The sequence below is a fragment of the Aethalodelphis obliquidens genome, unplaced genomic scaffold (genome assembly GCF_003676395.1).
Source record: "Aethalodelphis obliquidens isolate GAN/ISIS:26980383/991018 unplaced genomic scaffold, ASM367639v1 scaffold3, whole genome shotgun sequence".
NCBI lineage: Eukaryota > Metazoa > Chordata > Mammalia > Artiodactyla > Delphinidae > Aethalodelphis > Aethalodelphis obliquidens.
This window is the reverse complement of record NW_020837947.1, coordinates 66,515,440-66,537,855: the sequence shown is the minus strand read 5'-3', so window position 1 is coordinate 66,537,855 and position 22,416 is coordinate 66,515,440. Positions and strand designations below refer to the sequence as shown.

General features: G+C 41.1%; 1 protein-coding gene and 1 pseudogene across 2 annotated transcripts in view; one reads left to right on the top strand and one right to left on the bottom strand.

The window, feature by feature from the left end:
• The first annotated feature begins 1,192 nt into the window (after nucleotides 1-1,192).
• Nucleotides 1,193-2,219, top strand: LOC113613175 (ferritin light chain pseudogene; annotated as a pseudogene).
• Nucleotides 2,220-4,960: 2,741 nt separating this feature from the next.
• Nucleotides 4,961-22,416, bottom strand: part of RRAGD (Ras related GTP binding D) — a 38,601-nt gene continuing 21,145 nt past the window's right edge. For both annotated transcript variants that reach the window (XM_027090566.1, XM_027090575.1), the window contains exons 5-7: nucleotides 21,539-21,681; nucleotides 14,272-14,420; nucleotides 4,961-7,893 (exon numbers count right to left, since the gene is read on the bottom strand). In XM_027090566.1, coding sequence (XP_026946367.1) covers nucleotides 7,742-7,893; nucleotides 14,272-14,420; nucleotides 21,539-21,681 — 444 coding nt within the window. In that variant the 3' untranslated portion in view covers nucleotides 4,961-7,741. The remainder of the gene's footprint in view (nucleotides 7,894-14,271; nucleotides 14,421-21,538; nucleotides 21,682-22,416) is intronic.

The following is a 22,416-nucleotide window of genomic DNA, read 5'->3' as shown; positions in this document are numbered from 1 at the left end:
GGCTCACGGGCCCAGCCGCTCCGCGGCATGTGGGATCCTCCCAAACTGGGGCACGAACCCGCATCCCCTGCATTGGCAGGCAGACTCTCAACCACTGCGCCACCAGGGAAGCCCAAAACACATTTTTAAGATAATTCACCTCTTCTCTTAATTACAGGGAAAGGCACTACTTCAATAAACATTTCTACTTTCACAGCCTACCTCTTGTATTTAGTCACAGTAAATTAATAATACATTAAATATAGCTACTGATCTGCTCTTGGTAGAACAACTCAACTTTTCAGATGCTTGTTATGACTCTCCATGGTCTTTGCTGGAGAGTGGTAAGATCCTATACAGCTGTGGTTACAAAAACTAACATCTACAGGACCTATCTAAAACTAGTTTATTTTCTATTATTTTTAGATGTTAAAATCTTCAGTGTCTGTCTTTGTGCTATTTTACTAGCACAAGGTCTGGCATATAATAGATACCCTATCAATAACTGTTGAATGAAAGAAAAGTATAACTTAACTCAGAAAATGGCTGATAAAGAAAGGACTGTGCTACTGGTCCAGCGCTGTTGAGGGAGAATGAACCAAGGCTGGAGAAGGGGGTTGGGACTGAGCAGGCAGGGTCTTGCAAACTCTTTTGAGGAGTAGGACTGATACCTGTAGTGGAAACCTACGAAGGTGTCAAGAAAGAAAGTGATGTGGTCAGAACTGAGGTTTAGATGGTCACTCTGGGTCTTGTGTGCAGAATGGAACGGATGGATGGCCGAGGCAGAGGGATACTAGTTAAGAGGCCACTGAGATTCAGATTCGAGGAGAAGGTGGCTTAGACCAGGAGAGTGGAGGGGAGGTGGAGAGAAGAGATTCAGTAGACCTTTGTAAAGCTGAGCTGAAGGAACTGGATGATTGCTTGGAGGAGGTGTGCAGGAAGGGAGAGTCAAGAATGAGATCCAGGGCTTCCCTGGTGGCACAGTGGTTAAGAATCATCCTGCCAGTGCAGGGGACACGGGTTCGAGCCCTGGTCCAGGAGGATCCCACGTGCCGCAGAGCGGCTGGGCCCGTGTGTCACAACTACTGAAGCCCGCGCGCCGTGCTCCGCAATAGGAGAAGTCACTACAATGAGAAGACCGCACACCGCAACGAAGACCCAACGCAGCCAAAAATAAAAATAAATAAAATAAATTAAAAAAAAAAAATGAGATCCAGGCAGTGCGCTCCGCTGTCCCACAGATCTGTCTCTTGCTTTGACAGTGTTTGGACGGAACAGACCCAGGGACGCCCCTTGCTCCAGCCTCCCACCAGCCTCCAACCTTTATTTTCCAGTCTCAGCCTTTGGAATCAGCCACTCAGCTATTATTGGCCTCCGGGACGAGCCAACACCATTTTCTGAGCTTAGCTCCTTATTACCAATTAACCATGAGCTCCCAGATTCGTCAGAATTGTTCTACCGACGTGCTGTAGAGCACAGGGAAGTCCACTTCATTGTACAGTAGAAACTAACACAACATTGTAAAACAACTATACCCTAAAAAAAAAAAAAAAAAAAAAGAACTGTTCTACCAAGGTGGAGGCCGTCAGCAACTGCCCGGTCAACATGCATCTGTGGGACTCCCGCACCTACCTCTCCCTGGGCTTCTATTTCCATGGCGACGATGTGGCTCTGGAGGGCGTGGGCCACTGTTTCCACGAACTGGCCGAGGAGAAGCGCGAGGGTGCACAGCATCTCTTAAAAATGAAAAACCAGTGCGATGGTCGCACCCTCTTCCAGGTCTTGTAGAATACTCACCAAGATGAGGGGGCTAAAACCCAGGACACTATGGAAGCCACCATTCTCATGGAAAAGAGCCAGACCCAGGCACTTTTGGATCTGCATGCCCTGGGTTCTGCCCATGCAGACCCCCACCTCTGTGACTTCCTGGAGAGCCACTTCCTGGATGAGCAGGTGAAACTCATCAAGAAGATGGGTGACCACCTGCCCGATCTCCGCAGGCTGGCTGGTCCCCGGGCTGGGCTGCGCGAGTCTCTCTTCGAAAGGCTCACCCTCCAGCATGACTAGGAGCCTCCGGAGCCCAGCAGCCTTTGAGGAACCCCTCTGGTGTCGGGGCTTCTGCCTGAAGTCCCTCTCTGCATCCACGAGGCAGCTTTTTTGGGTTTTTTTTAATTTATTTAATTTATTTTTGGCTGCATTGGGTCTTCATCGCTGCTCATGGGCTTTCTCTAGTTGCGGCGAGCGGGGGCTACTCTTCGTTGCGGTGCGCGGGCTTCTCATTGCAGTGGCTTCTCCTGTTGCGGAGCACGGGCTCTAGGCTTGCAGGCTCAGTAGTTGCGGCTCGCAGGGTCTAGAGCGCAGGCTCAGTTGTTGCGGTGCGTGGGCTTAGCTGCTCTGAGGTATGTGGGATCTTCCCAGACCAGGGCTCGAACCTGTGTCCTCTGCATTGGCAGGCGGATTCTTAACCACTGCGCCACCAGGGAAGCCCTAGGCAGCTTTTTCATCACCCTGGAGCCCTCTCTCAAGCCTTGGACCAAAATGGAAACAATAGCTTTCTGCAGAAAAGAAAAAAAAAGAGACCCAAGTTTCTGGCAGGGACCCTAGGGAGGGTGGTCACGCCATCACAGGGAGAGAAGATTTAGCAAGAAAGAAGCCAGTTCCATGTGGGACATGTTAGATCTGAGGCCCCTCTTATAGGAGAGTCCAACAAAGGTATGCTAGCGGCAATTTTAAATTTAGGTTTGAAGGATTAGGATTGAAATGTATCTTTTAGAATTTTAATCCAGATCAGTGTTTTAAGTTATTGTTACATATAGTAAAAAATCAAGGTAAAGTTTGACTATGGCTAAGATCAAAGGCCTATTCTCTCTTGATTTTCTTACAGTTTGATATACTATTGCTTCTCAGAAAATCAGATGGCTTGGGGAATTCCCTGGCGGTCCGGTGGTTAGGACTCGGTGCTTTCACTGCCAGGGCCCAGGTTCAATCCCTGGTTGGGGATCCCGCAAACTGCACAGCGGAGCCAAAGAAGAAAAAAAAAAAAAAGAAAATCAAATGTCTATTAAAGGTATTTAAATTTTCTGATATTTAAATGCTGCTAATATTATTTTGCGCACTAGAGTTATTTAATGGATTAGGAAGAAAAACAGCATAATCTTTGTTGAGTTTCTCCTCCAAGTGAAGCACATTAGCAGACTGCTCCTACTGATTCGTATGTAAGAAAAGGTATCTTAAACACCTCAGCATGTCAGCCTTCACAAGCTCATGCGGCAGAAACTCTGAACTTCAAGTCTCCCTCTTCCTAGTCACGAAAGGAGGGAATTTTAAGGGACATTTGGTGAGGTTACTTAGAGCAGTGATTGACAGGGTGGACTCTTAGGTCCAACTCCGGGCCTCGTATCTTGCTAGTAATACGATCTCAAGTTATTTTCATTTTATCTTTTATAGCTGCCTCCTCTGTAAAATAGGAGTGATAACAGTACCTTCCTCGGGCTTCCCTGGTGGCGCAGTGGTTGAGAGTCCGCCTGCCGATGCAGGGGACGCGGGTTCGTGCCCCGGTTCGAGAAGATCCCACATGCCGCGGAGCTGCTGGGCCCGTGAGCCATGGCCGCTGAGCATGCGCATCCGGAGCCTGTGCTCCGCACCGGCAGAGGCCACAACAGTGAGAGGCCCGCGTACCGCAAAAAAAAAAAAAAAAAAAAATAGTACCTACCTCTTGGGTTTTTGAGGATAATTATGTAAAGCATTTAAGAGCAGTGCATGGCATATCGTGTGCACTCAATATCTGTTAGTATTAAATAATGCTTTTAATGACATTTTCTTTCTCCTAAACTCAACATCACCACTGATTAAAAATCTTGGGGAATTCCCTGGCGGTCCAGTGGTTAGGACTCTGAACTTCCACTGCAGAAGGCATGGGTTCGATCTCTGGTCGGGGAACTAAGATCCCACATGCCATACAATGCAGCCAAAAAAAAAAAACAAACTTGGAAATAACTTTTGTTTTTTGGTTGCACTGGACCTTCATTGCTGCGTGCGGCCTTTCTCTAGTTGCAGAGACGGGGGGGCTAACTCTTCCTTGCAGTGCTCAGGTTTCTCACTGCAGTGGCTCCTCTTGTTGCGGAGCACGGGCTCAAGGCGTGCAGGCTTCAGTAGCTATGGCACGCGGACTCAGTAGCTGTGGCTCGCGGGTTCTAGAGCACAGGCTCAGCAATTGTTAGTTGCTCCGTGGCATGTGGGATCTTCCTGGACCAGGGATTGAACCAGTGTCCCCTGAATTGGCAGGCGGGTTTTAACCACTGCACCACCAGGGAGGTCTGGAAATAATTATTTCAGTTCAGATTTTCCCATAAGAAACAGGATTTCATATATAACATTTAATGCTAGCCCTCTCTGAGAACTCTGAGAGGATCTATAAAAGTCATTATACGGTGGAATCTTACTAAGCAAGTAAAAATCAAAATGTGGACTGTTAGGAAAAGAATTTTCAGATGGCTAGGGATTAGGGCCAGAGCAGCAAGAACATCTGAAGTTTACTGAAATAAGTTCCACAGCCAAAACAGGCATGTCCCCATCAAAAATATGGAGAGATACGAGTGTTTAAAAAAATAAATAAAAATGTAAATCCAACTTAAATAGATCAATTTATCCTCATTTTCATAAAGCGATAGCTGGTTAATTAGGACAAACACATTTATCTAAAGGAACCCAGCAGTGATATGCATGTATACAGTAAACAACCTCACAAACATGAAAGACCATGCTTTCTTTTCACATTCCGCTCCCAGAAAGATTAGTTACGAATGTGCCTGAAATAAAATGAGTGTTACCAAATCATGAGTGTATGACACACGCTTTTAAATGGGCAGCTAACGTTCTTGAAAGGAATGCTTTAATGATGGTTATAAATGATGTACTGCTTAAAGTAAAACATAATACTAAATACTATACTTGATTACAAATTACATCCAGTCCACATAAGTTGAATGCATACCATACTTTAATAATCAAGACAATCCCGCTGTTTTTCTCGAGTGTGTTTCATAGAACCCGTATATAACAATATTGCTGTGTTTTTAGGCATTTTTACATTTAAGGGCCCAAAATATATCATGTTCACAAAACATTACCGTCTGTGAATGTCAACCAGTTTTTGATATATATTCCTTCAGAAACACGCTACCCTGGTCATACACACTAATCTACATCACTGAAAATAACCAAAGAGGGTATTTCACAAGCAGAGTCTCATCCCTACATAGAAGTTCTAATTGCCCTGGAAACCTGTAGGTCAAGTTCTCAACCTTTGAAAACGAGCAAAAATGTTCCAGCGCAGTCACTGTAGCCATGTATTTGGGCTTTGTATTTATACATTATTTTGTATATTTATACATATTTATAGCATTACATTTGAGACCTAAAGGTGGCCACACACAAGTAAGCTAAGTCCCATATCAAAAATAAAATGAAAAAGGAATTGAAGAGATTTTGTAATTCCAATAGCACAGACTTCAGAAACTGAATGCTTAGATACAACTCCTACATTTCTCTTTAACTAAGAGGTCATTGCCATGCTTACGGCTTTGAGGCAGTAGTCTATGTATCAGTGTGTCATTAATCAAAGAGTGCACTTACTACCATGAGCTTGAGTCTGATGTCATAGCATTAACTTTGCCTTTCCCCCAAAGAATCATTTGCTCTTGAAGTAATAGGCTTTTAAGGCACATTTTAACAAAAACCCATCATATACCCAGCTTAAAAATGGAAGCTCCACCTGGTTATAATAACATATATACCTAAGTAATGTGTGATTTACCAGATAGGTAAATGTCTCTATCTTGAGGATAAAGTCACTTTAGAAAAGTGATTCTTTATTTGCTTATCCAAAAAGAAACGCTGTGTAAAAATATTAAAGAATAGATTTATAAGAATAACTTCCATGTACCATGTTGGCAAAGGTCTAACAGGTTATAGGTCTGAAAATTAGGAAAAAGACTTCCCTGGAACCCTGGCTTCCTACCCACCTGTGTTTCTGAGTAGGAATCATGAGGAAGGGAGTTAGGGCACCTTCATGATTTTTAGAAATTTCCTTCCAAAATGCACAGACCCTTGGGAGGGCTCAAACCTTAAACCCCAATCAGCTACCATCTTAAATTACAGTTACCAGCCTCAAAGGAATAGGACTTGGGAAAAGGATGGAAGGGGAGAGGATGGAAAGAAGCTGCAGATAGTAGTGGGATAGCTTCAGGAACAAGTTGCTTTAGGAACCTGATCCATTTTTGCTAGGATCAGCATTGCTATCCCTATGAGGCTCTGCTAAAAACATTTTCTAATACCTGCCAACATGCTTTACTTAGGGCACTGACCCTTGGGATGGATCTAGAATAATCTACTTGGAATGGTTTGGGATGGGGGTAGATTTAGAATCTATTAACTTGCTGTTGGCCTCAAGTAAACATAAGTGGAAGAATTTCATAGAAACAGACACAAAGCTAACTGTAATGCCTCCCCTGGCCATCCTTTTCCACTGACCTTTAGAGGTTTTCAGGATGGCTATTTAGCCATGCAGAACACGCTGCCGGAGAGCCGAGCTCTAGTTCAATCATAAGGTGGGAACAGGCAGAGTCCACAAGGCACACTGTCACAGGTGAGAGGGAGACTCAGAGGGGACAAATGTGCCCATCAGGATTCAGCTCTGTGGCAGAGAACTGAGATATTACCTGTGGTCGTGGAGCAATGCAAAAAAAACAACAACAAAAAAACTGGTCCTAAATAAACATTTGCAATGTTGCACAGTAAGAGGCTCATTCCACAGGGGCCAAACATTGTATAGGACATATTTTAAAATCTGCAGTTGCCAATCACCTACATTTGGGAAACCATGTGGCCTCTGATGTTATTACTTTAGCCTGAGTGGCAGGTACAGAAAAGCCTCCAGAAACCCTGCAATTTAGTGACATTCCGATTTCTCTCCATTGATCGGCACCATTTTGGAAATCTGGTCCCAAAGGTTCTAAAGAACAGTAATGCAGCAAAAGGAAATAACCTCTCTGTATAAAATGATTATAGAGATGTGTGTTGAGGTAAAGAGTTTTGTAAAAAGGGTCGACTAGGGAAGCACTGTCACGGCTATAGAAATTTTTAGATAAGTTTGGTGCTAATATTATTCTATAAAACTTCTATTTATGTCAGTTATAAACAGGGGACAGTTCTTATTGCTCCTGAAGCTTGCTGCCCCAATCTGTTCCTCCACTGAAAAATGTTTTTTCTCAACAATTGGTAGCAAAGATTCCCAAATTTATAAGAAGTCATTGCCAACGCATCACTTTTTGATTACTTTCTGACTGCCCTATAGATATGGACTCGGTATGCATGTCCTAGACACCAAGGACAGAAAAGAGCCTAGAAAAGTTGTTTTATCAAAGTTTAGTTCAATGAGGAAAAAAAAATAAACATGAAAAAGTGCAAAATATATACAGTTCCTGGCAGTTCTCACACAGGATTTTTTCTGACTACAGACCATAAAAGTTTACATTTGTGTAATGAAGTTACAGTAGATTTCACTTCATTGTTAATATACGTTTTTGCTTCAAAGTGCTTACTTTATTTAAAAAAAAGAGAAGATCAAGTGGGTGGCAGGAATTTTTTTTACAGCAAATATATGTCGTGTGTCCCCATCTCCTTCTTCCTCTTCCTTTAGTGCAACACAGAGCAGCAGCCTCATTGAAAGGTCTGATTTCAAAAGATGTTCCTGAAACCTCACCTACAGCAGCACCCTAGGCGTCCCGTTAGGGGTGGCTCCTTTTTTCTTCTGCAGCCTATTCTGAACCTTTCGTGATTTCACCACTTTCATTCTCACCTCAAAAACTTCATGGATGGCCTTCCGGAAGCAATGAAAATTATAGTCAATCAGCCCTGGAGAAGAAAACAAAAATATTTATAGAGGTGCCGCCTAGAAATAATCTCTTTTCATGGCAGCTATGGCGAAGACAAGCCAGTAGGGGGCGGTAGAGGAGCAGGCTTAACATAAGATCTATAGATTTCTCTAGGAGGTGTGCAGCTGGGCTTCAGGAATTGCAGGCAAAGTCTTGTGAATATATATATTTTTACTAACGAAAGGTTCCAGAGTATATACCACATTTTCAAAGGTGTCTATGACCCAAAAAGTTTGAAGAACCAATTGAACTGCCTTTTAAAAAAATCTTTCAGAATTAAAGATTGTAAGAACAATTAAGATATATCTTCAGTGAAATACTTATTAGTATTTTTTCCCCAAAAGGTATTATTAAACTGACTCTGAGTGGAGGCAGACCCTGACTTGGAATGTAGCTGAGATCTCAAGGTCACAGAGCCGTTGTCATAAGCCCTGGGGAAAACAAAGTCCCTGATTTTATTTTATTTATTTATTTATTTATTTTGCGGTACGCGGGCCTCTCACCGTTGTGGCCTCTCCCGTTGCGGAGCACAGGCTCCGGACGCGCAGGCTCAGCGGCCATGGCTCACGGGCCCAGCCGCTCCGCGGCATGTGGGATCCTCCCGGACCGGGGCACGAACCCGCGTCCCCTGCATCGGCAGGCGGACTCTCAACCACTGCGCCACCAGGGAAGCCCAGTCCCTAATTTTAGAGTGGTTATCATCACCTCAGGTGAACTCTGAGCTCAGGAATTCAACAACCAATGACACTCTCAGTTTTTCAATATTAAGTAAATTTTAAATGGAGAATAATAGTGGAGAATCTTCTTGTATTTTCAGAAATTAATAGAATTTTGTAGACTTGATACAAAATAGAATAAAATATAATCTAAGTCTTGAGCACATTTCTCATCATCACCACTAACTTGTAAAGTGTTGAGAGCAGCATTACGTTTATACCAATTAGGATAAGGCAGTGGGTTCCATTTACTATCTTTAAATTTATTAAAATAACTAGACCCAAAATTATTTGCATCCACTCAGGTGATGCTTCCAGAGTACCCCCTCACCACCCCCCCCCCCCAAATAAAAGAATTGTTTTCCAGACAAGAAGAGAAATGCTTCAAAGCAGTCATGTAACCAACCACAAGTATGCTGGAAGAAACACCATCTCAGCTTCCAGGAGCAGGAAACTCTCTGAGTGGCGCCCTCTGCTGCTTCTGCAGTGATAGTGACCACAGTGCAATAAAACTAGGAGACAATTTCCTCAAGAAAAGACCAGTGAGGCAAGAGGGAGAAAGTAATAAGAAATAAGCAAGCCCAGGTATGGGCATCTCTTCTCTGCCTGAAGCTTTCTTTGGCACACAGACAGGTACCAGGGCTATGGAAATAAACGTTTCTGAGGGTATCCCTCACACAAAGAGACATGGGAGTTGGTGGACAAATGTGGAAGTCTTGCATGCCCAATGGGGGTGATTCCGAATTTCTTGCACACAGTTGCTCCGAGATTCCCCCAGCATGAGTGAGCATACAGCTCCCACTGTGGATGGCTTTTCTACCTCCCTTGTCTATTGCCCCACTTCTTCACTTTTATTTCTTGGAACCATCTTCCAAACAAAGCATGAACTTCAAAAAAAGAAACATGGAGCATAGAAATGATTTTATTTAGTGGGAGTTTGGATAAGAGATGTGAGAACCACCTCAAAATTCTCTGCTTATGTGTGCAACCAACTGCCTTAGGCAGAAAGCTTAGCTAGAGGACTTTGGCTCAATTAGAATTCAACTTGGGAAATTCCAGATCCAGCCTACTGATGATTCCTGACAAATCTCAAGTTATTCATGGTGCACATTTAAAATGTAACAGTAGGGGCTTCCCTGGTGGCCCAGTGGTTGGGAATCCGCCTGCCAATGCAGGGGACATGGGTTCGAGCCCTGGTCCGGGAGGATCCCACATGCCGCAGAGCAGCTAAGCCCATGCGCCACAACTACTGAGCCTGCACTCTAGAGCCCGCGAGCCACAACTACTGAAGCCCGTGCACCTAGAGCCCGCGCTCCGCAACAAGAGAAGCCACTGCAATGAGAAGCCCGCGCACCGCAACAAAGACCCAACATAGCCAAAAATAAATTAAATAAATAAATTTATAAAAAAATAAAAATAAATAAAATAAAATGTAACAGTAATCTTGCTGCATTTGGAGCTTTAAAAGTGAAAATTCACGACTGAGGTTTTTAAAGGAAGTGCCTACAAAGAGTTTGCTGTTTATTTCAACTCTTTCATAAAATACAGTTGAAAGTACAGGAACAGGGCTTCCCTGGAAGCACAGTGGTTAAGAATCCGTCTGGAGACACAGGTTCAAGCCCTGGTCCGGGAAGAACCCACATGCCGTGGAGCAACTAAGCCTGTGAGCCACAACTACTGAGCCCACGTGCCACAACAACTGAAGCCCGTGTGCCTAGAGCCCATGCTCTGCAACAAGAGAAGCCACCACAATGAGAAGCCCACGCACCGCAATGAAGAGTAGCCCCCGCTCACCCCAACTAGAGAAAAGCCCGCATGCGGCAACGAAGACCCAACACAGCCCAAAATAAATAAATAAATTTATTAAAAAAAAGAAAATACAGGAACAGAGACATGAACAGAACAAGCACTATCTTCAGCACCATACGCAGTTATGGGATTGTCCTACATCCTTCTCTTGGTTCAGTGATTCTCAATCATAGCTGCATATTAAAAGCATCCAGAGAACTTTTTAAAAATTAACAAACCCCAGGTTCCTCTCCCAGGAATTCTGTTCTAATTGTTCTGTGGCAGGCCTCGATGGCCATATTTTTTAACCACCTCCCTTCCCAAGGTGCCTACGATGTGCAGCTAAGACCAAGAATCCCACTTCCGCTTTCTATCCTCCTCTTTCTGCCAAAGCAGTCAGAAATCATCCACGAAAACACAGACAGAGACCAACATCAGGACAAGTCAACCAACAAGTGTTGATTACCAGCACCAGCAGGACTCAACACTTGAGATTAAAGCAGCAAAAACAAATGGAACCACTCCATGCATATGTAAAGCATCAAGCTCTTTCCAAAGCTAAGGTGATCAACTTAATGCATTTGCCTGGGACTTTCCCAGTTGCAGCCCTGAAGGTCCCCTGTTTCAGGAACCCTCACCTCTGTCCCAGGCAAATGGAGATTGGTTAGTCACCCTAAAAAGCAAACAAGTTTAACTTCATGGGGTTAAACCTTGTCTGCCTATTTATCTCTCTTATCACATTAAAACAAATACTCAGGTTTCTAATGAGTTTAATAAATTTTACAAAATCTTCCTGTCTTCAGAGATGATCCTCCCTAGGTGGTTTAACAGTAAGTTGCCCAAGATCCACATGAGAAATTCCTGCTTAAATTAACTCACACGACCATAGATGGACATTAAAATTAGTGGGCAAAGTGTGAGGAGAAAGAGGATTTGCATAGTTTCAAAGTATTTATTCACTACAAAGTGAAAAGTAGGAACTCTCCAGGGGAAAGACCTGGTAGACCCTATCTTAACTAAATCAAGGTCAGCATCGCCAGTAATAAGCCAAACTAACGTCATAAACATATGATACACTAAGGACACAATATCATTTCTGTGTGGTATTTTGGCCAAATTGCATAATCTCATTCCAATTGTGCGAAAATATCAGACAAACCCAATTTGAGGAACGTTGTACAAAATAATTGATGAGTACTCTTCAAAAGTGTCAGGGTCATGAAAGACCATCACAGATTGGAGGAGACTAGGAGAAATAATAACTAAATCAATTTGGGATCCTGGAACAGAAAAAAAAGGTATTTTTGGAAAAACTCGTGAAATTTGAATAAGGTCTGTAAGTTTTATTAATATTGATAGTATTATACTGATGTTAATTCCCTAGCTTTGATTACTGTACTACAGTACGTAACATGTTAACATTTCGGGAAGCTGGATGAGTATATATAAACTACGTACTATTTTTGCAACTTTTCTATTAAGTCTAAAATCAGTTCAAAATAAACAAGCTCTCAAGGTTGATGTTATTGTAACCTAAATTTTAGGACCTGTCATCACCCTAGATGGTTTGGGGTCTATAGTTGTACTATTTGCATTACTTTTACTTTCCTTAGTTTCCAAAATCAACACAAAATGTTAATCACCAAATATAAATTCTGGAAATATCTTTAACCAAGGGAATATATGTATAATGGTTTAAAACACAATACACAGAACTGATTCCATACAGGGAGAAGCCTTAGAAATCTTTAGCCCAGACTGCTATACACTGGTGGTATGACCATAGGAGAAAGTCACTTCTATTTCCTGGCTCTGGGTAAAATCATCAGTAACTGAGAGAGTGAAACACAGGATGGTCCTGTCTATCTTCAAAATTCCATGAATCCATTATATAATCTGTTCTTAGTTTCAGCAAGATGAAAATAAAAAGTAAAAGATTACCACCATTTAATTAAAAGTTTTGAGGGCCAAGGACATAACAGGCAATTTGGCTGGTAAAAATAGTAAATACATGAAAAAATACACAACTTCACTAAGAAGCAGAAAAAATGTAAATTTGTTTTCAATTATCAGTGTTTAATGCTAATACCCAATATTAATGAGAATAAAGCAAAATGGACACACTCATATTCTCTTAGTAGCATAAACCTGTAAAAACTTTCTGAAGGACATTTTGGTAATATGCATCAGAAGCTACCAAAATGTATTGATCTAAGTAATTCCATTTGTTGAAATATTTCCTGAGGAAATAACCAAAGATGTACACAAATATTTAGTGGAAAGAAAGTCATTATGGATTATTTATAACATCAAAATCTAGAAACAACACACATTTCTAACAATAGAAGAAACTAATCATTAAAATGATGTGGTTAAAAAAAGATTTAATGAATTGGAAAGATGTCTGTAATAATTTAAGTGAAGGTTATAAAGTAGTATTTATTATATAATCCCATATCGAGAGATATCTATGAAAAAACTGGAAAGTTAAACAGAAAATATCAAGAGTGATTATGTGAGTGAGAAGCTTATCAATAATTATTTTTTTTGCTTATTTATTATATCTAAATTTTCTAAATGAATCTATTACTCTGTAACAAAAAGAAGTAATAAAAGTCTAAATCATGGGCTTCCCTGGTGGCGCAGTGGTTGAGAGTCCGCCTGCCGATGCAGGGGACACGGGTTCGTGCCCCGGTCCGGGAGGATCCCGCGTGCCGCGGAGCGGCTGGGCCCGTGAGCCATGGCCGCTGAGCCTGCGCGTCCGGAGCCTGTGCTCCGCAATGGGAGAGGCCACAACGGTGAGAGGCCCGCGTACCGCAAATAAATAAATAAATAAAAATCTAAATCATGTTTTCAGGCTCAATGAATTAAGAAGATTTTCATGATATCAATAAGTGAAAACAACAGGATAGAAAATTATATAGGCAATATGGCATCACTTTTGTTGGAAGAAAGGAAGGAAAGAAGGGATGAAGGGAGGGAGGGAGGGAGAAAAGGAAGGAGAAAAAAAATCCCAGAAATTTAACACGGAGTTTAGCTCTAGATGGTGAAACTGACTTTTTTATACTTTCCTAAGTTTTCCAAGTATTTTTATAATGAACATGTATTGCATATAAGAAGAAAGGCTATTTCAGAAAATGTTACTATTGCCACTTTGTTGGGAATTTAGGGTAAATCATCCCCTAATTACTAGCAAGAATCCCTAGCTACATCAGTAAACTGATATTTCCCAGTTTACATAGTGGTGCCCTGCAGGGCGGGGGAATATGAGTATCTTTATGAGGGTTAATTGCTTTTGTTTCCAAATAAAACTAAATTTGGTCCTAAAAAGATATTTGGTGACGTTATTAAATATATTCATATCTCCCTGTTTTGAAATCACGATGCTGTCCCTGTGTTTTAGGACTAAAGAATGGACAAGGGCTGAACAGAAGTTAAATAACATCTAGCTTTAATGTTGTATGAGTTTCATCCTTTACACGGGGAGGACAAGTGGTCACAAGGTCCCTAATACCTTCTAGGGGTGTGGACCAAGAGGGAGGCCTTGGCACCCCCTGTAGGCTAGGGGACCTCCCCGGGGTAAGAGATCTACAGCCTGGCAACAACGCCCCAGCTGGCTCTGCTCCCAGAAAAGCTCAAGCCCCTCCCTGGGAGGATGGTGTGGTTCCACTACCACCTCACGGCAGCTGCATCACTAGAGGGCAGGCTGGTTCACGGATCCCAAAACCCCAGGATGTCGGGAGGAGCCAAAGGGCCCTGTGACTAAAGTCTGGAAGCTTCCCAAGGCACACTGCTGTCCACCTGCATTCAACGTCTGAATGGAAATGCTTCATTTAAATCACACAAAAAATTACCTTTTCTTTCAAAGCTTTCCTCTCTGACAAAGCACACGAGAGCCAGGAACTTGGTCACCTCTTTCAAATAAAGAACTGTTGTGTTATTCAGCTTTATAATGGCTGTTGATTCCTTGTCATAAGGGGTTCCTGCTCCATCTTCTTTGAGACTAAATGGGGACAGAAACCAAAACATATTTGACCATTGAGAAAGAACTTCAGTTTGTAACCCAGCAACGGAGACCAGCTTTCAAAAAGAGAACGATAATCATAATGACAGGGAGTTTACACTTACAGTGCCTTTCGGCTAAAGATCTCAGAAACCCCCGTTCACAAGAATGTACACAGCGTATGACAGTCACTTTCCTACTGACACACTGAGTGTGGTGTGTCAGCTGGGCAACTCTCCAGGCACCTGAGGAACACAGGTGAGGGATGGAGGTCAGTTCTTCTCCCCTCCGTGGCCCACAAGGGCTTCCAGTTTTCTCTCGTGACAGAATAACCAGGCTGCCCAAAGCACAGCCTGATGAAAGACCGAGAAGGGGTGAAGAACTGATGCAAAATAAAGCAGCCTGAAGAGAAACGGCAGCAAAATGCTGGGCTAGATCCTGGATCCAGCAAAAAACTGCTATGAAAGATAGAATTGGGACCTTTGGTAAAATTTGAAAATGGACTCTATACTAGATAAGAGTAATGCAGATATGTTACATAAGTTTAATTTGAAAGTTAAAACTGTGATGCTACAAGAAAACATCCTTGTTACAGGACATGATTCCTATAGAATCATGTTACAAATGCCTCCCAATTAGTTCAGCAAAAACAAACACGTTCAGTCATCCCTCACTATGGGGGCGGGGGGAGGGCTTGGTTCCAGGATTTCCCCCAGCAGATACCAAAATCTGCAGATGCTCAAGTCTCTTATATAAAATGACACAGTATGGGCTTCCCTGGTGGCGCAGTGGTTGAGAGTCCGCCTGCCGATGCAGGGGACACAGGTTTGCGCCCCGGTCCGGGAAGATCCCACATGCCGCGGAGCGGCTGGGCCCGTGAGCCATGGCCGGAGCCTGTGCTCCACAACGGGAGAGGCCACAACAGTGAGAGGCCCGCGTCCCGCAAAAAAAAAAAAAAAAAAAAAAAAAAGACACAGTATTCACATATAACCTACACACATGCTTCCATATACTTTTTTTTAACATCTTTATTGGAGTGTAATTGCTCTACAATGGTGTGTTAGTTTCTGCTTTATAACAAAGTGAATCAGCTACACATATACACCCATATCTCCTCCCTCTTGCGTCTCCCTCCCACCCTCCCTATCCCACCCCTCTAGGTATCACAAAGCACAGAGCTAATCTCCCTGTGCTATGCAGCTGCTTCCCACTAGCTATCTATTTTACATTTGGTAGTGTATATATGTCCATGCCACTCTCTCACTTCGTCCCAGTTTACCCTTGCCCCTCCCTGTGTCCTCAAGTCCATTCTCTACGTCTGCGTCTTTATTCCTGTCTTGCCCCTAGGTTCTTCAGAACCTTTTTTTTTTTTTTTTTTTTTTAGATTCCATATATACGTGTTAGCATACGGTATTTATTTTTCTCTTTCTGACTTACTTCATTCTGTATGACAGTCTCTAGGTCCATCCACCTCACTATAAACAACTCAATTTCGTTTCTTTTTATAGCTGGCTAATATTCCATTGTATATATGTGCCACATCTTCTTTATCCATTCATCTGTCAATGCACATTTAGGTTGCTTCCATGTCCTGGCTATTCTAAGTAGAGCTGCAATGAACATTGTGGTACATGACTCTTTTTAAATTATGGTTTTCTCATGGTATATGCCCAGTAGTGGCATTGCTGGGTTGTATGATAGTTCTATCTTTAGTTTTTTAAGGAACCTCCATACTGTTCTCCATAGTGGCTGTATCAATTTACATTCCCACCAACAGTGCTAGAGGATTCCCTTTTCTCCACACCCTCTCCAGCATTTATTGTTCATAGATTTTTTGATGATGGCCATTCTGACAGGTGTGAAGTGATACCTCATTGTAGTTTTGATTTGCATTTCTCTAGTGATGAGTGATGTTGAGCATCCTTTCATGTGTTTGTTGGCAATCTGTATATCTTCTTTGGAGAAATGTCTATTTGGTCTTCTGCCCATTTTTGGATTGGGTTGTTTCTTTTTTTGATATTGAGCTGCATGAGTTGCTTGTAAATTTTGGAGATTAAGCCTTTGTCAGTTGCTTCATTTGCAAATATTTTCTCCCATTCTGAGGGTTGTCTTTTCGTATTGTTTATGGTTTCCTTTGCTGTGCAAAAGCTTTGAAGTTTCATTAGGTCCCATTTGTTTATTCTTGTTTTTATTTCCATTTCTCTAGGAGGTGGGTCAAAAAGGATCCTGCTGTGATTTATGTCATAGAGTGTTCTGCCTATGTTTTCCCCTAAGAGTTTAATAGTGTCTGGTCTTACATTTAGGTCTTTAATCCATTTTGAGTTTATTTTTGTGTATGGTGTTAGGGAGCGTTCTAATTTCATTCTTTTACATGTAGCTGTCCAGTTTCCCCAGCACCTCCTATTGAAGAGGCTGTCTTTTCTCCATTGTATATTCTTGCATCCCTTATCAAAAATAAAATGACCATATGTGTGTGGGTTTATCTCTGGGCTTTCTATCCTGTCCCATTGATCTATATTTCTGTTTTTGTGCCAGTACCATACTGTCTTGGTTACTGTAGCTTTGTAGTATAGTCTGAAGTCTGGAAGCCTGATTCCTCCAGCTCCGTTTTTCTTTCTCAAGATTGCTTTGGCTATTCGGGGTCTTTTGTGTTTCCATACAAATTGTGAAATTTCTTGTTCTAGTTCTGTGAAAAATGCCATTGATAGTTTGATAGGGATTGCATGGAATCTGTAGATTGCTTTGGGTAGTACAGTCATTTTCACAATGTTGATTCTTCCAATCCAAGGACATGGTATATCTCTCCATCTATTTGTATCATCTTTAATTTCTTTCATCAGTGTCTTATAGTTTTCTGCATACAGGTCTTTTGACTCCTTAGGTAGGTTTATTCCTAGATATTTTATTCTTTTTGTTGCAATGGTAAATGGGAGCATTTCCTTAATTTCTCTTTCAGATTTTTCACCATTAGTGTATAGGAATGCCAGAGATTTCTGTGCATTAATTTTGTATTCTGAAACTTTACCAAATTCATTGATTAGCTCTAGTAGTTTTCCGGTAGCATCTTTAGGATTCTCTATGTATAGTATCATGTCATCTGCAAACAGTGACAGCTTTACTTCTTCTTTTCCAATTTGGATTCCTTTTATTTTTTTTTTCTTCTCTGATTACTGCGGCTAAAACTTCCAAAACTATGTTGAATAATAGTGAGAGTGGGCAACCTGGTCTTGTTCCTGATCTTAGAGGAAATGGTTTCAGTTTTTCACCATTGAGAACGATGTTGGCTGTGGGTTTGTCATATATGGCCTTTATTATGTTGAGTAAGTTCCCTCTATGCCTACTTTCTGGAGGGTTTTTATCATAAATGGGTGTTGAATTTTGTTGGAAGCTTTTTCTGCATCTATTGAGATGATCATATGGTTTTTCTCCTTCAGTTTGTTAATATGGTTTATCACATTGATTGATTTGCGTATATTGAAGAATTCTTGCTTTCCTGGGATAAACCCCACTTGATCATGAAGTATGATCCTTTTAATGTGCTGTTGGATTCTGTTTGCTACTATTTTGTTGAGTGTTTTTGCATCTATGTTCATCAGTGATATTGGCCTGTAGTTTTCTTGCTTTGTGACATATTTGTCTGGTTTTGGTATCAGGGTGACGGTGGCCTCATAGAATGAGTTTGGGAGTGTTCCTCCCTGTGCTATATTTTGGAAGAGTTTGAGAAGGATAGGTGTTAGCTCTTCTCTAAATGTTTGATAGAGTTTGCCTGTGAAGCCATCTGGTCCTGGGCTTTTGTTTGTTGGAAGATTTTTAATCACAGTCTCAATTTCAGTGCTTGTGATTGGTCTGTTTATATTTTCTATTTCTTCTTGGTTCAGTCTCGGAAGGTTGTGCTTTTCTAAGAATTTGTCCATTTCTTCCAGGTTGTCCATTTTATTGGCATAGAGTTGCTTGTAGTAATCTCTCATGATCTTTTGTATTTCTGCAGTGTCAGTTGTTACTTCTCCTTTTTCATTTCTAATTCTATTGATTTGAGTCTTCTCCCTTTTTTTTCTTGATGAGTCTGGCTAATGGTTTATCAATTTTGTTTATCTTCTCAAAGAACCAGCTTTTAGTTTTATTGATCTTTGCTATCGTTTCCTTCATTTCTTTTTCATTTATTTCTTATCTGATCTTTGATTTCTTTCCTTCTGCTAACATTGGGGGCTTTTTTTCTCATTTTCTAATTGCTTTAGGTGTAAGGTTAGGTTGTTTATTTGAGATGTCCCGTGTTTCTTGAGGTAGGATTGTATTGCTATAAACCTCCCTCTTACAACTCCTTTTGCTGCATCCCATAGGTTTTGGGTTGTCGTGTTTTCATTGTCATTTGTTTCTAGGTATTTATTGATTTCCTCTTTGATTTCTTCAGTGATCTCTTGGTTATTAAGTAGTGTATTGTTTAACCTCCATGTGTTTGTATTTTTTACAGATTTTTTCCTGTAATTGGTATCTGTTCTCACAGCATTGTGGTTGGAAGAGATATGTGATACAATTTCAATTTTCTTAAATTTACCAAGACTTGATTTGTGACCCAAGATATGATCTATCCTGGAGAATGTTCCATAAGCACTTGAGAAGAAAGTGTATTCTGTTGTTCTTGGATGGAATGTCAATTAATTCCCTCCCATACACTTTTAAGTATCCTTAGGTTACTTATAATGCCTAATACAATGTAAATGCTATGTAAATAGTTGCCAGCATGCAGCCCATTCAAGTTTTGCTTTTTGGCATTTTCTGGTATTTTTTTTTCTGAATATTTTCAATCTGCTGGTTGGTTGAATCTGCGGATATGGAACCCACATGGAGGGTCAACTGTATTAGAAAAAGAAAGAAAGGGCAAATATGGCAAACTGATAAAAATTGGTGAATCCCAGTGAAGGGTACATAGGAGTTCACTGTACTATTCTTGCACATTTTCTATAGATTGGAAATTTTTTCAAAATAAAAAGTTAAATAAATAAATTGGTCTATTTACGAAAAGGTGTGGCCTGCAAACACAAATGACTTGGGTTTGAATCCCAGCTCTCTTATTTATCGTATAAGTTTGGGCAAATTGAGTAACTTCTTTGAGCCTCAATTTCCTCAACTGTACATGAACAATAATTACCTCAAAGTTTCCTAATGCAATGAAATAATACATATATAGTGCTAAGCATAGTGCTGAGAGCATATAAAATGCACAATAAATGCTAACTGCTATTATCATTATTAATATGGCCTTAATGATCAAAACGGAGCCCTCTGGAGCCACTGATGTAATCAGTTATGTATCCTTCCTTTATAGGCAAAGGAGCACGTCTTGTACCTTTTCCCTTATCTGAAACTGTGTATACGTTTTCAGAATCCCAGCTGAGATTCTTGAGCAGACCAGGTCTGCTTCTAAGGTCTCCAATTACAGGGCTGCCTGCTTCCTGGGCTGTGGCATGCATCCCCGGCCACCCCCTGCAGGCCGTATGGGCTGGCTCATGGCTGCTCCAGCAAACAGTCTCAAGAAACCCCAGAACTCACGCCCTATTTATGACCCATACCCAGACCGGTTCTTACTGAACCGGGCGGGCTCCCAGGAACACTGCACTCGGCAACAGAAAAGCAATCTACCAGCAAGGCCCTGCTCCCCCCTCCGCCCAACCCCTCCCTCCCCGTGTTTGTTTTAGCTGGATAAAAGTAACTCTGATTAACATCATTTATATGAACAACTTACCACTTATGTCTAATTACCATATAGCAAAATAATGATTATGCATATCATTAAACATGTGCCAGATTAATTGTGTTGTTCATTGTATTTGATTACGACAGCCATCTAGACTGTAATCAGGGTAGTTTCAGCTTCCATGACTATTTCAAGGTCATCCACTTAGAGTTTAAAAACAAGAGAATACTGCAGGGCAGCGATCGTGGAAAATAAGGTCTATTTCTAAAGCCGGTGGCAGTGTTTAGTAATAATAACAATAATTAATAATAATTATAATGGCAGCTACATTTATCCAGGGTCCACCAGGGGAAGCCTAATGATATTGCATCCTCACTACAGTCCTGTGAGGTAAGAATCACTTTCCCTGTTTCATAAGGGAAGGGACTGTGGGTGTTCGTGTGTGTATAACAGTTAACAGAAAGAGTCTAAACTGAATGGAAGAGAGAAATGGTAAGACTGAGGCTCACCCAGAAGCTGGCAGAGGAGGCTGTGTAAAGCGAGTCACAGCCAGTGAGTAAAGAAGAAGATGAAGGAAAGCTTTATCTCATCAATGGGTGTGTGAGGATGTGAGATTCAATATGAATACAAGGCAGCAACAACGCGATGCCTTAATAAGATAGACATACAAGGTCACACCCACTCACTCTGTAAAACACCCTGAATTCAGCAAATTCACAATTATGTGGAATTATTTCTATGTCTGGTAACAGAATCAATTTTCCCCACGCCTGTTTATTTTATATTATTTTAAATGTACAAGAAGTTCTGTTTTATAAGAATATAAGATAATAATAATAAGCAGGTAATGTTGTTTGCTTACTTTAATAATTCTCTGCTATCCACCATAGAAGACAATCAAAACTATATTGGAAAAACAAACAACTCAGCAGTTATCTCATGTAATGAAGAAAATAATAAAACTGTGGTAAACATGAGATATTTATGTAGAATCCAAGGATCCTAGTGGTCTCCCTCAAGTAAATACATTATGATATGACAACAGATTTTTCAGTAGAGGAAGAACGTATCAGACTTGAGCTCAAATACAATACTAATTCTGTCCCTTATTGACAGTGTGAGCAGGGGTTAGAAACTTAACCACTCTGGACCTCAGTGCCCCATCTATAAGATGGTGATAGTAATTCCTGCCTCAAGGAATAGTGGAGAATTCAATGATAATAATGTGGGCAATGAAATTATTAGCATAATGCCAGGCATTTACTCAATAATGTTTTGTTATTATTATTACATACGAAATGGTGTATTTATAGATCTCAGTCATTTCAAACAAAAGTATTAAGATCAAATAAGTAAATGCAAAATTCTCAAAGGTTATGAAAGAAAAGTATGGCTCAATTGTAGCCTTTCAGAATGTTCTACTTACCCATAAATACAAGAAATATCGATAACCACATCGATCATGTCACAGCAGAGCTCATAGGTTTGCATATCCACGGGGGTACTATCAGTTGCAATGTAAATCTTACTGACCACATCAAAGAGAAACGCCTTTTCAATTCCAGAATTCTGAAACAGAAAAGGAGATGCGGCCTTAAAGGGACAGCTGATTGCAGAGCATGTCATGGTTACATAAAATGATATGCCATCCTCAGTCTCAAATATGAACCAGCAAAAATTTAGGTTGTTCCATTTTATTACAATTTAAACCTCATTGTCATTAACTTCTTTATAATGGATTTGCACAAGAAATGAAAACTGGAATTATCACGAATTATTTACTTTAGGTAAACAAATTAAGTAGTGTTTCCTGACTCTTAGAAATGTACCTGCAGTTAGGAAAAAGGCCAAGTAAAAAAAAAAGCATTTTAAAAACTTTAAATTTAAAAATAGATTTAAAAAATCTAGACAAACAAACTCAAAATTGTGCAGTGAGAATCAATGTGAATACAACCAAAGGTCTGCCTTAATTCTATTTTGTGACGTTTGACTTGACGTGGTGGTGTTTAGGACTCAGCCGGACAGCACATCATTCACAGTGTTAAACATATTTTTAAAAATTCAACAGTAGGGCTTCCCTGGTGGTACAGTGGTTGAGAGTCCGCCTGCCGATGCAGGGGACATGGGTTCGTGCCCCGGTCTGGGAAGATCCCACGTGCCATGCAGCAGCTGGACCCGTGAGCCATGGCTGCTGAGCCTGTGCGTCTGGAGCCTGTGCTCCACAACGGGAGAGGCCACGACAGCGAGAGGCCTGCATACCGCAAAAAAAAAAAAAAAAAATTCAACAGTATATATCTTATAGCC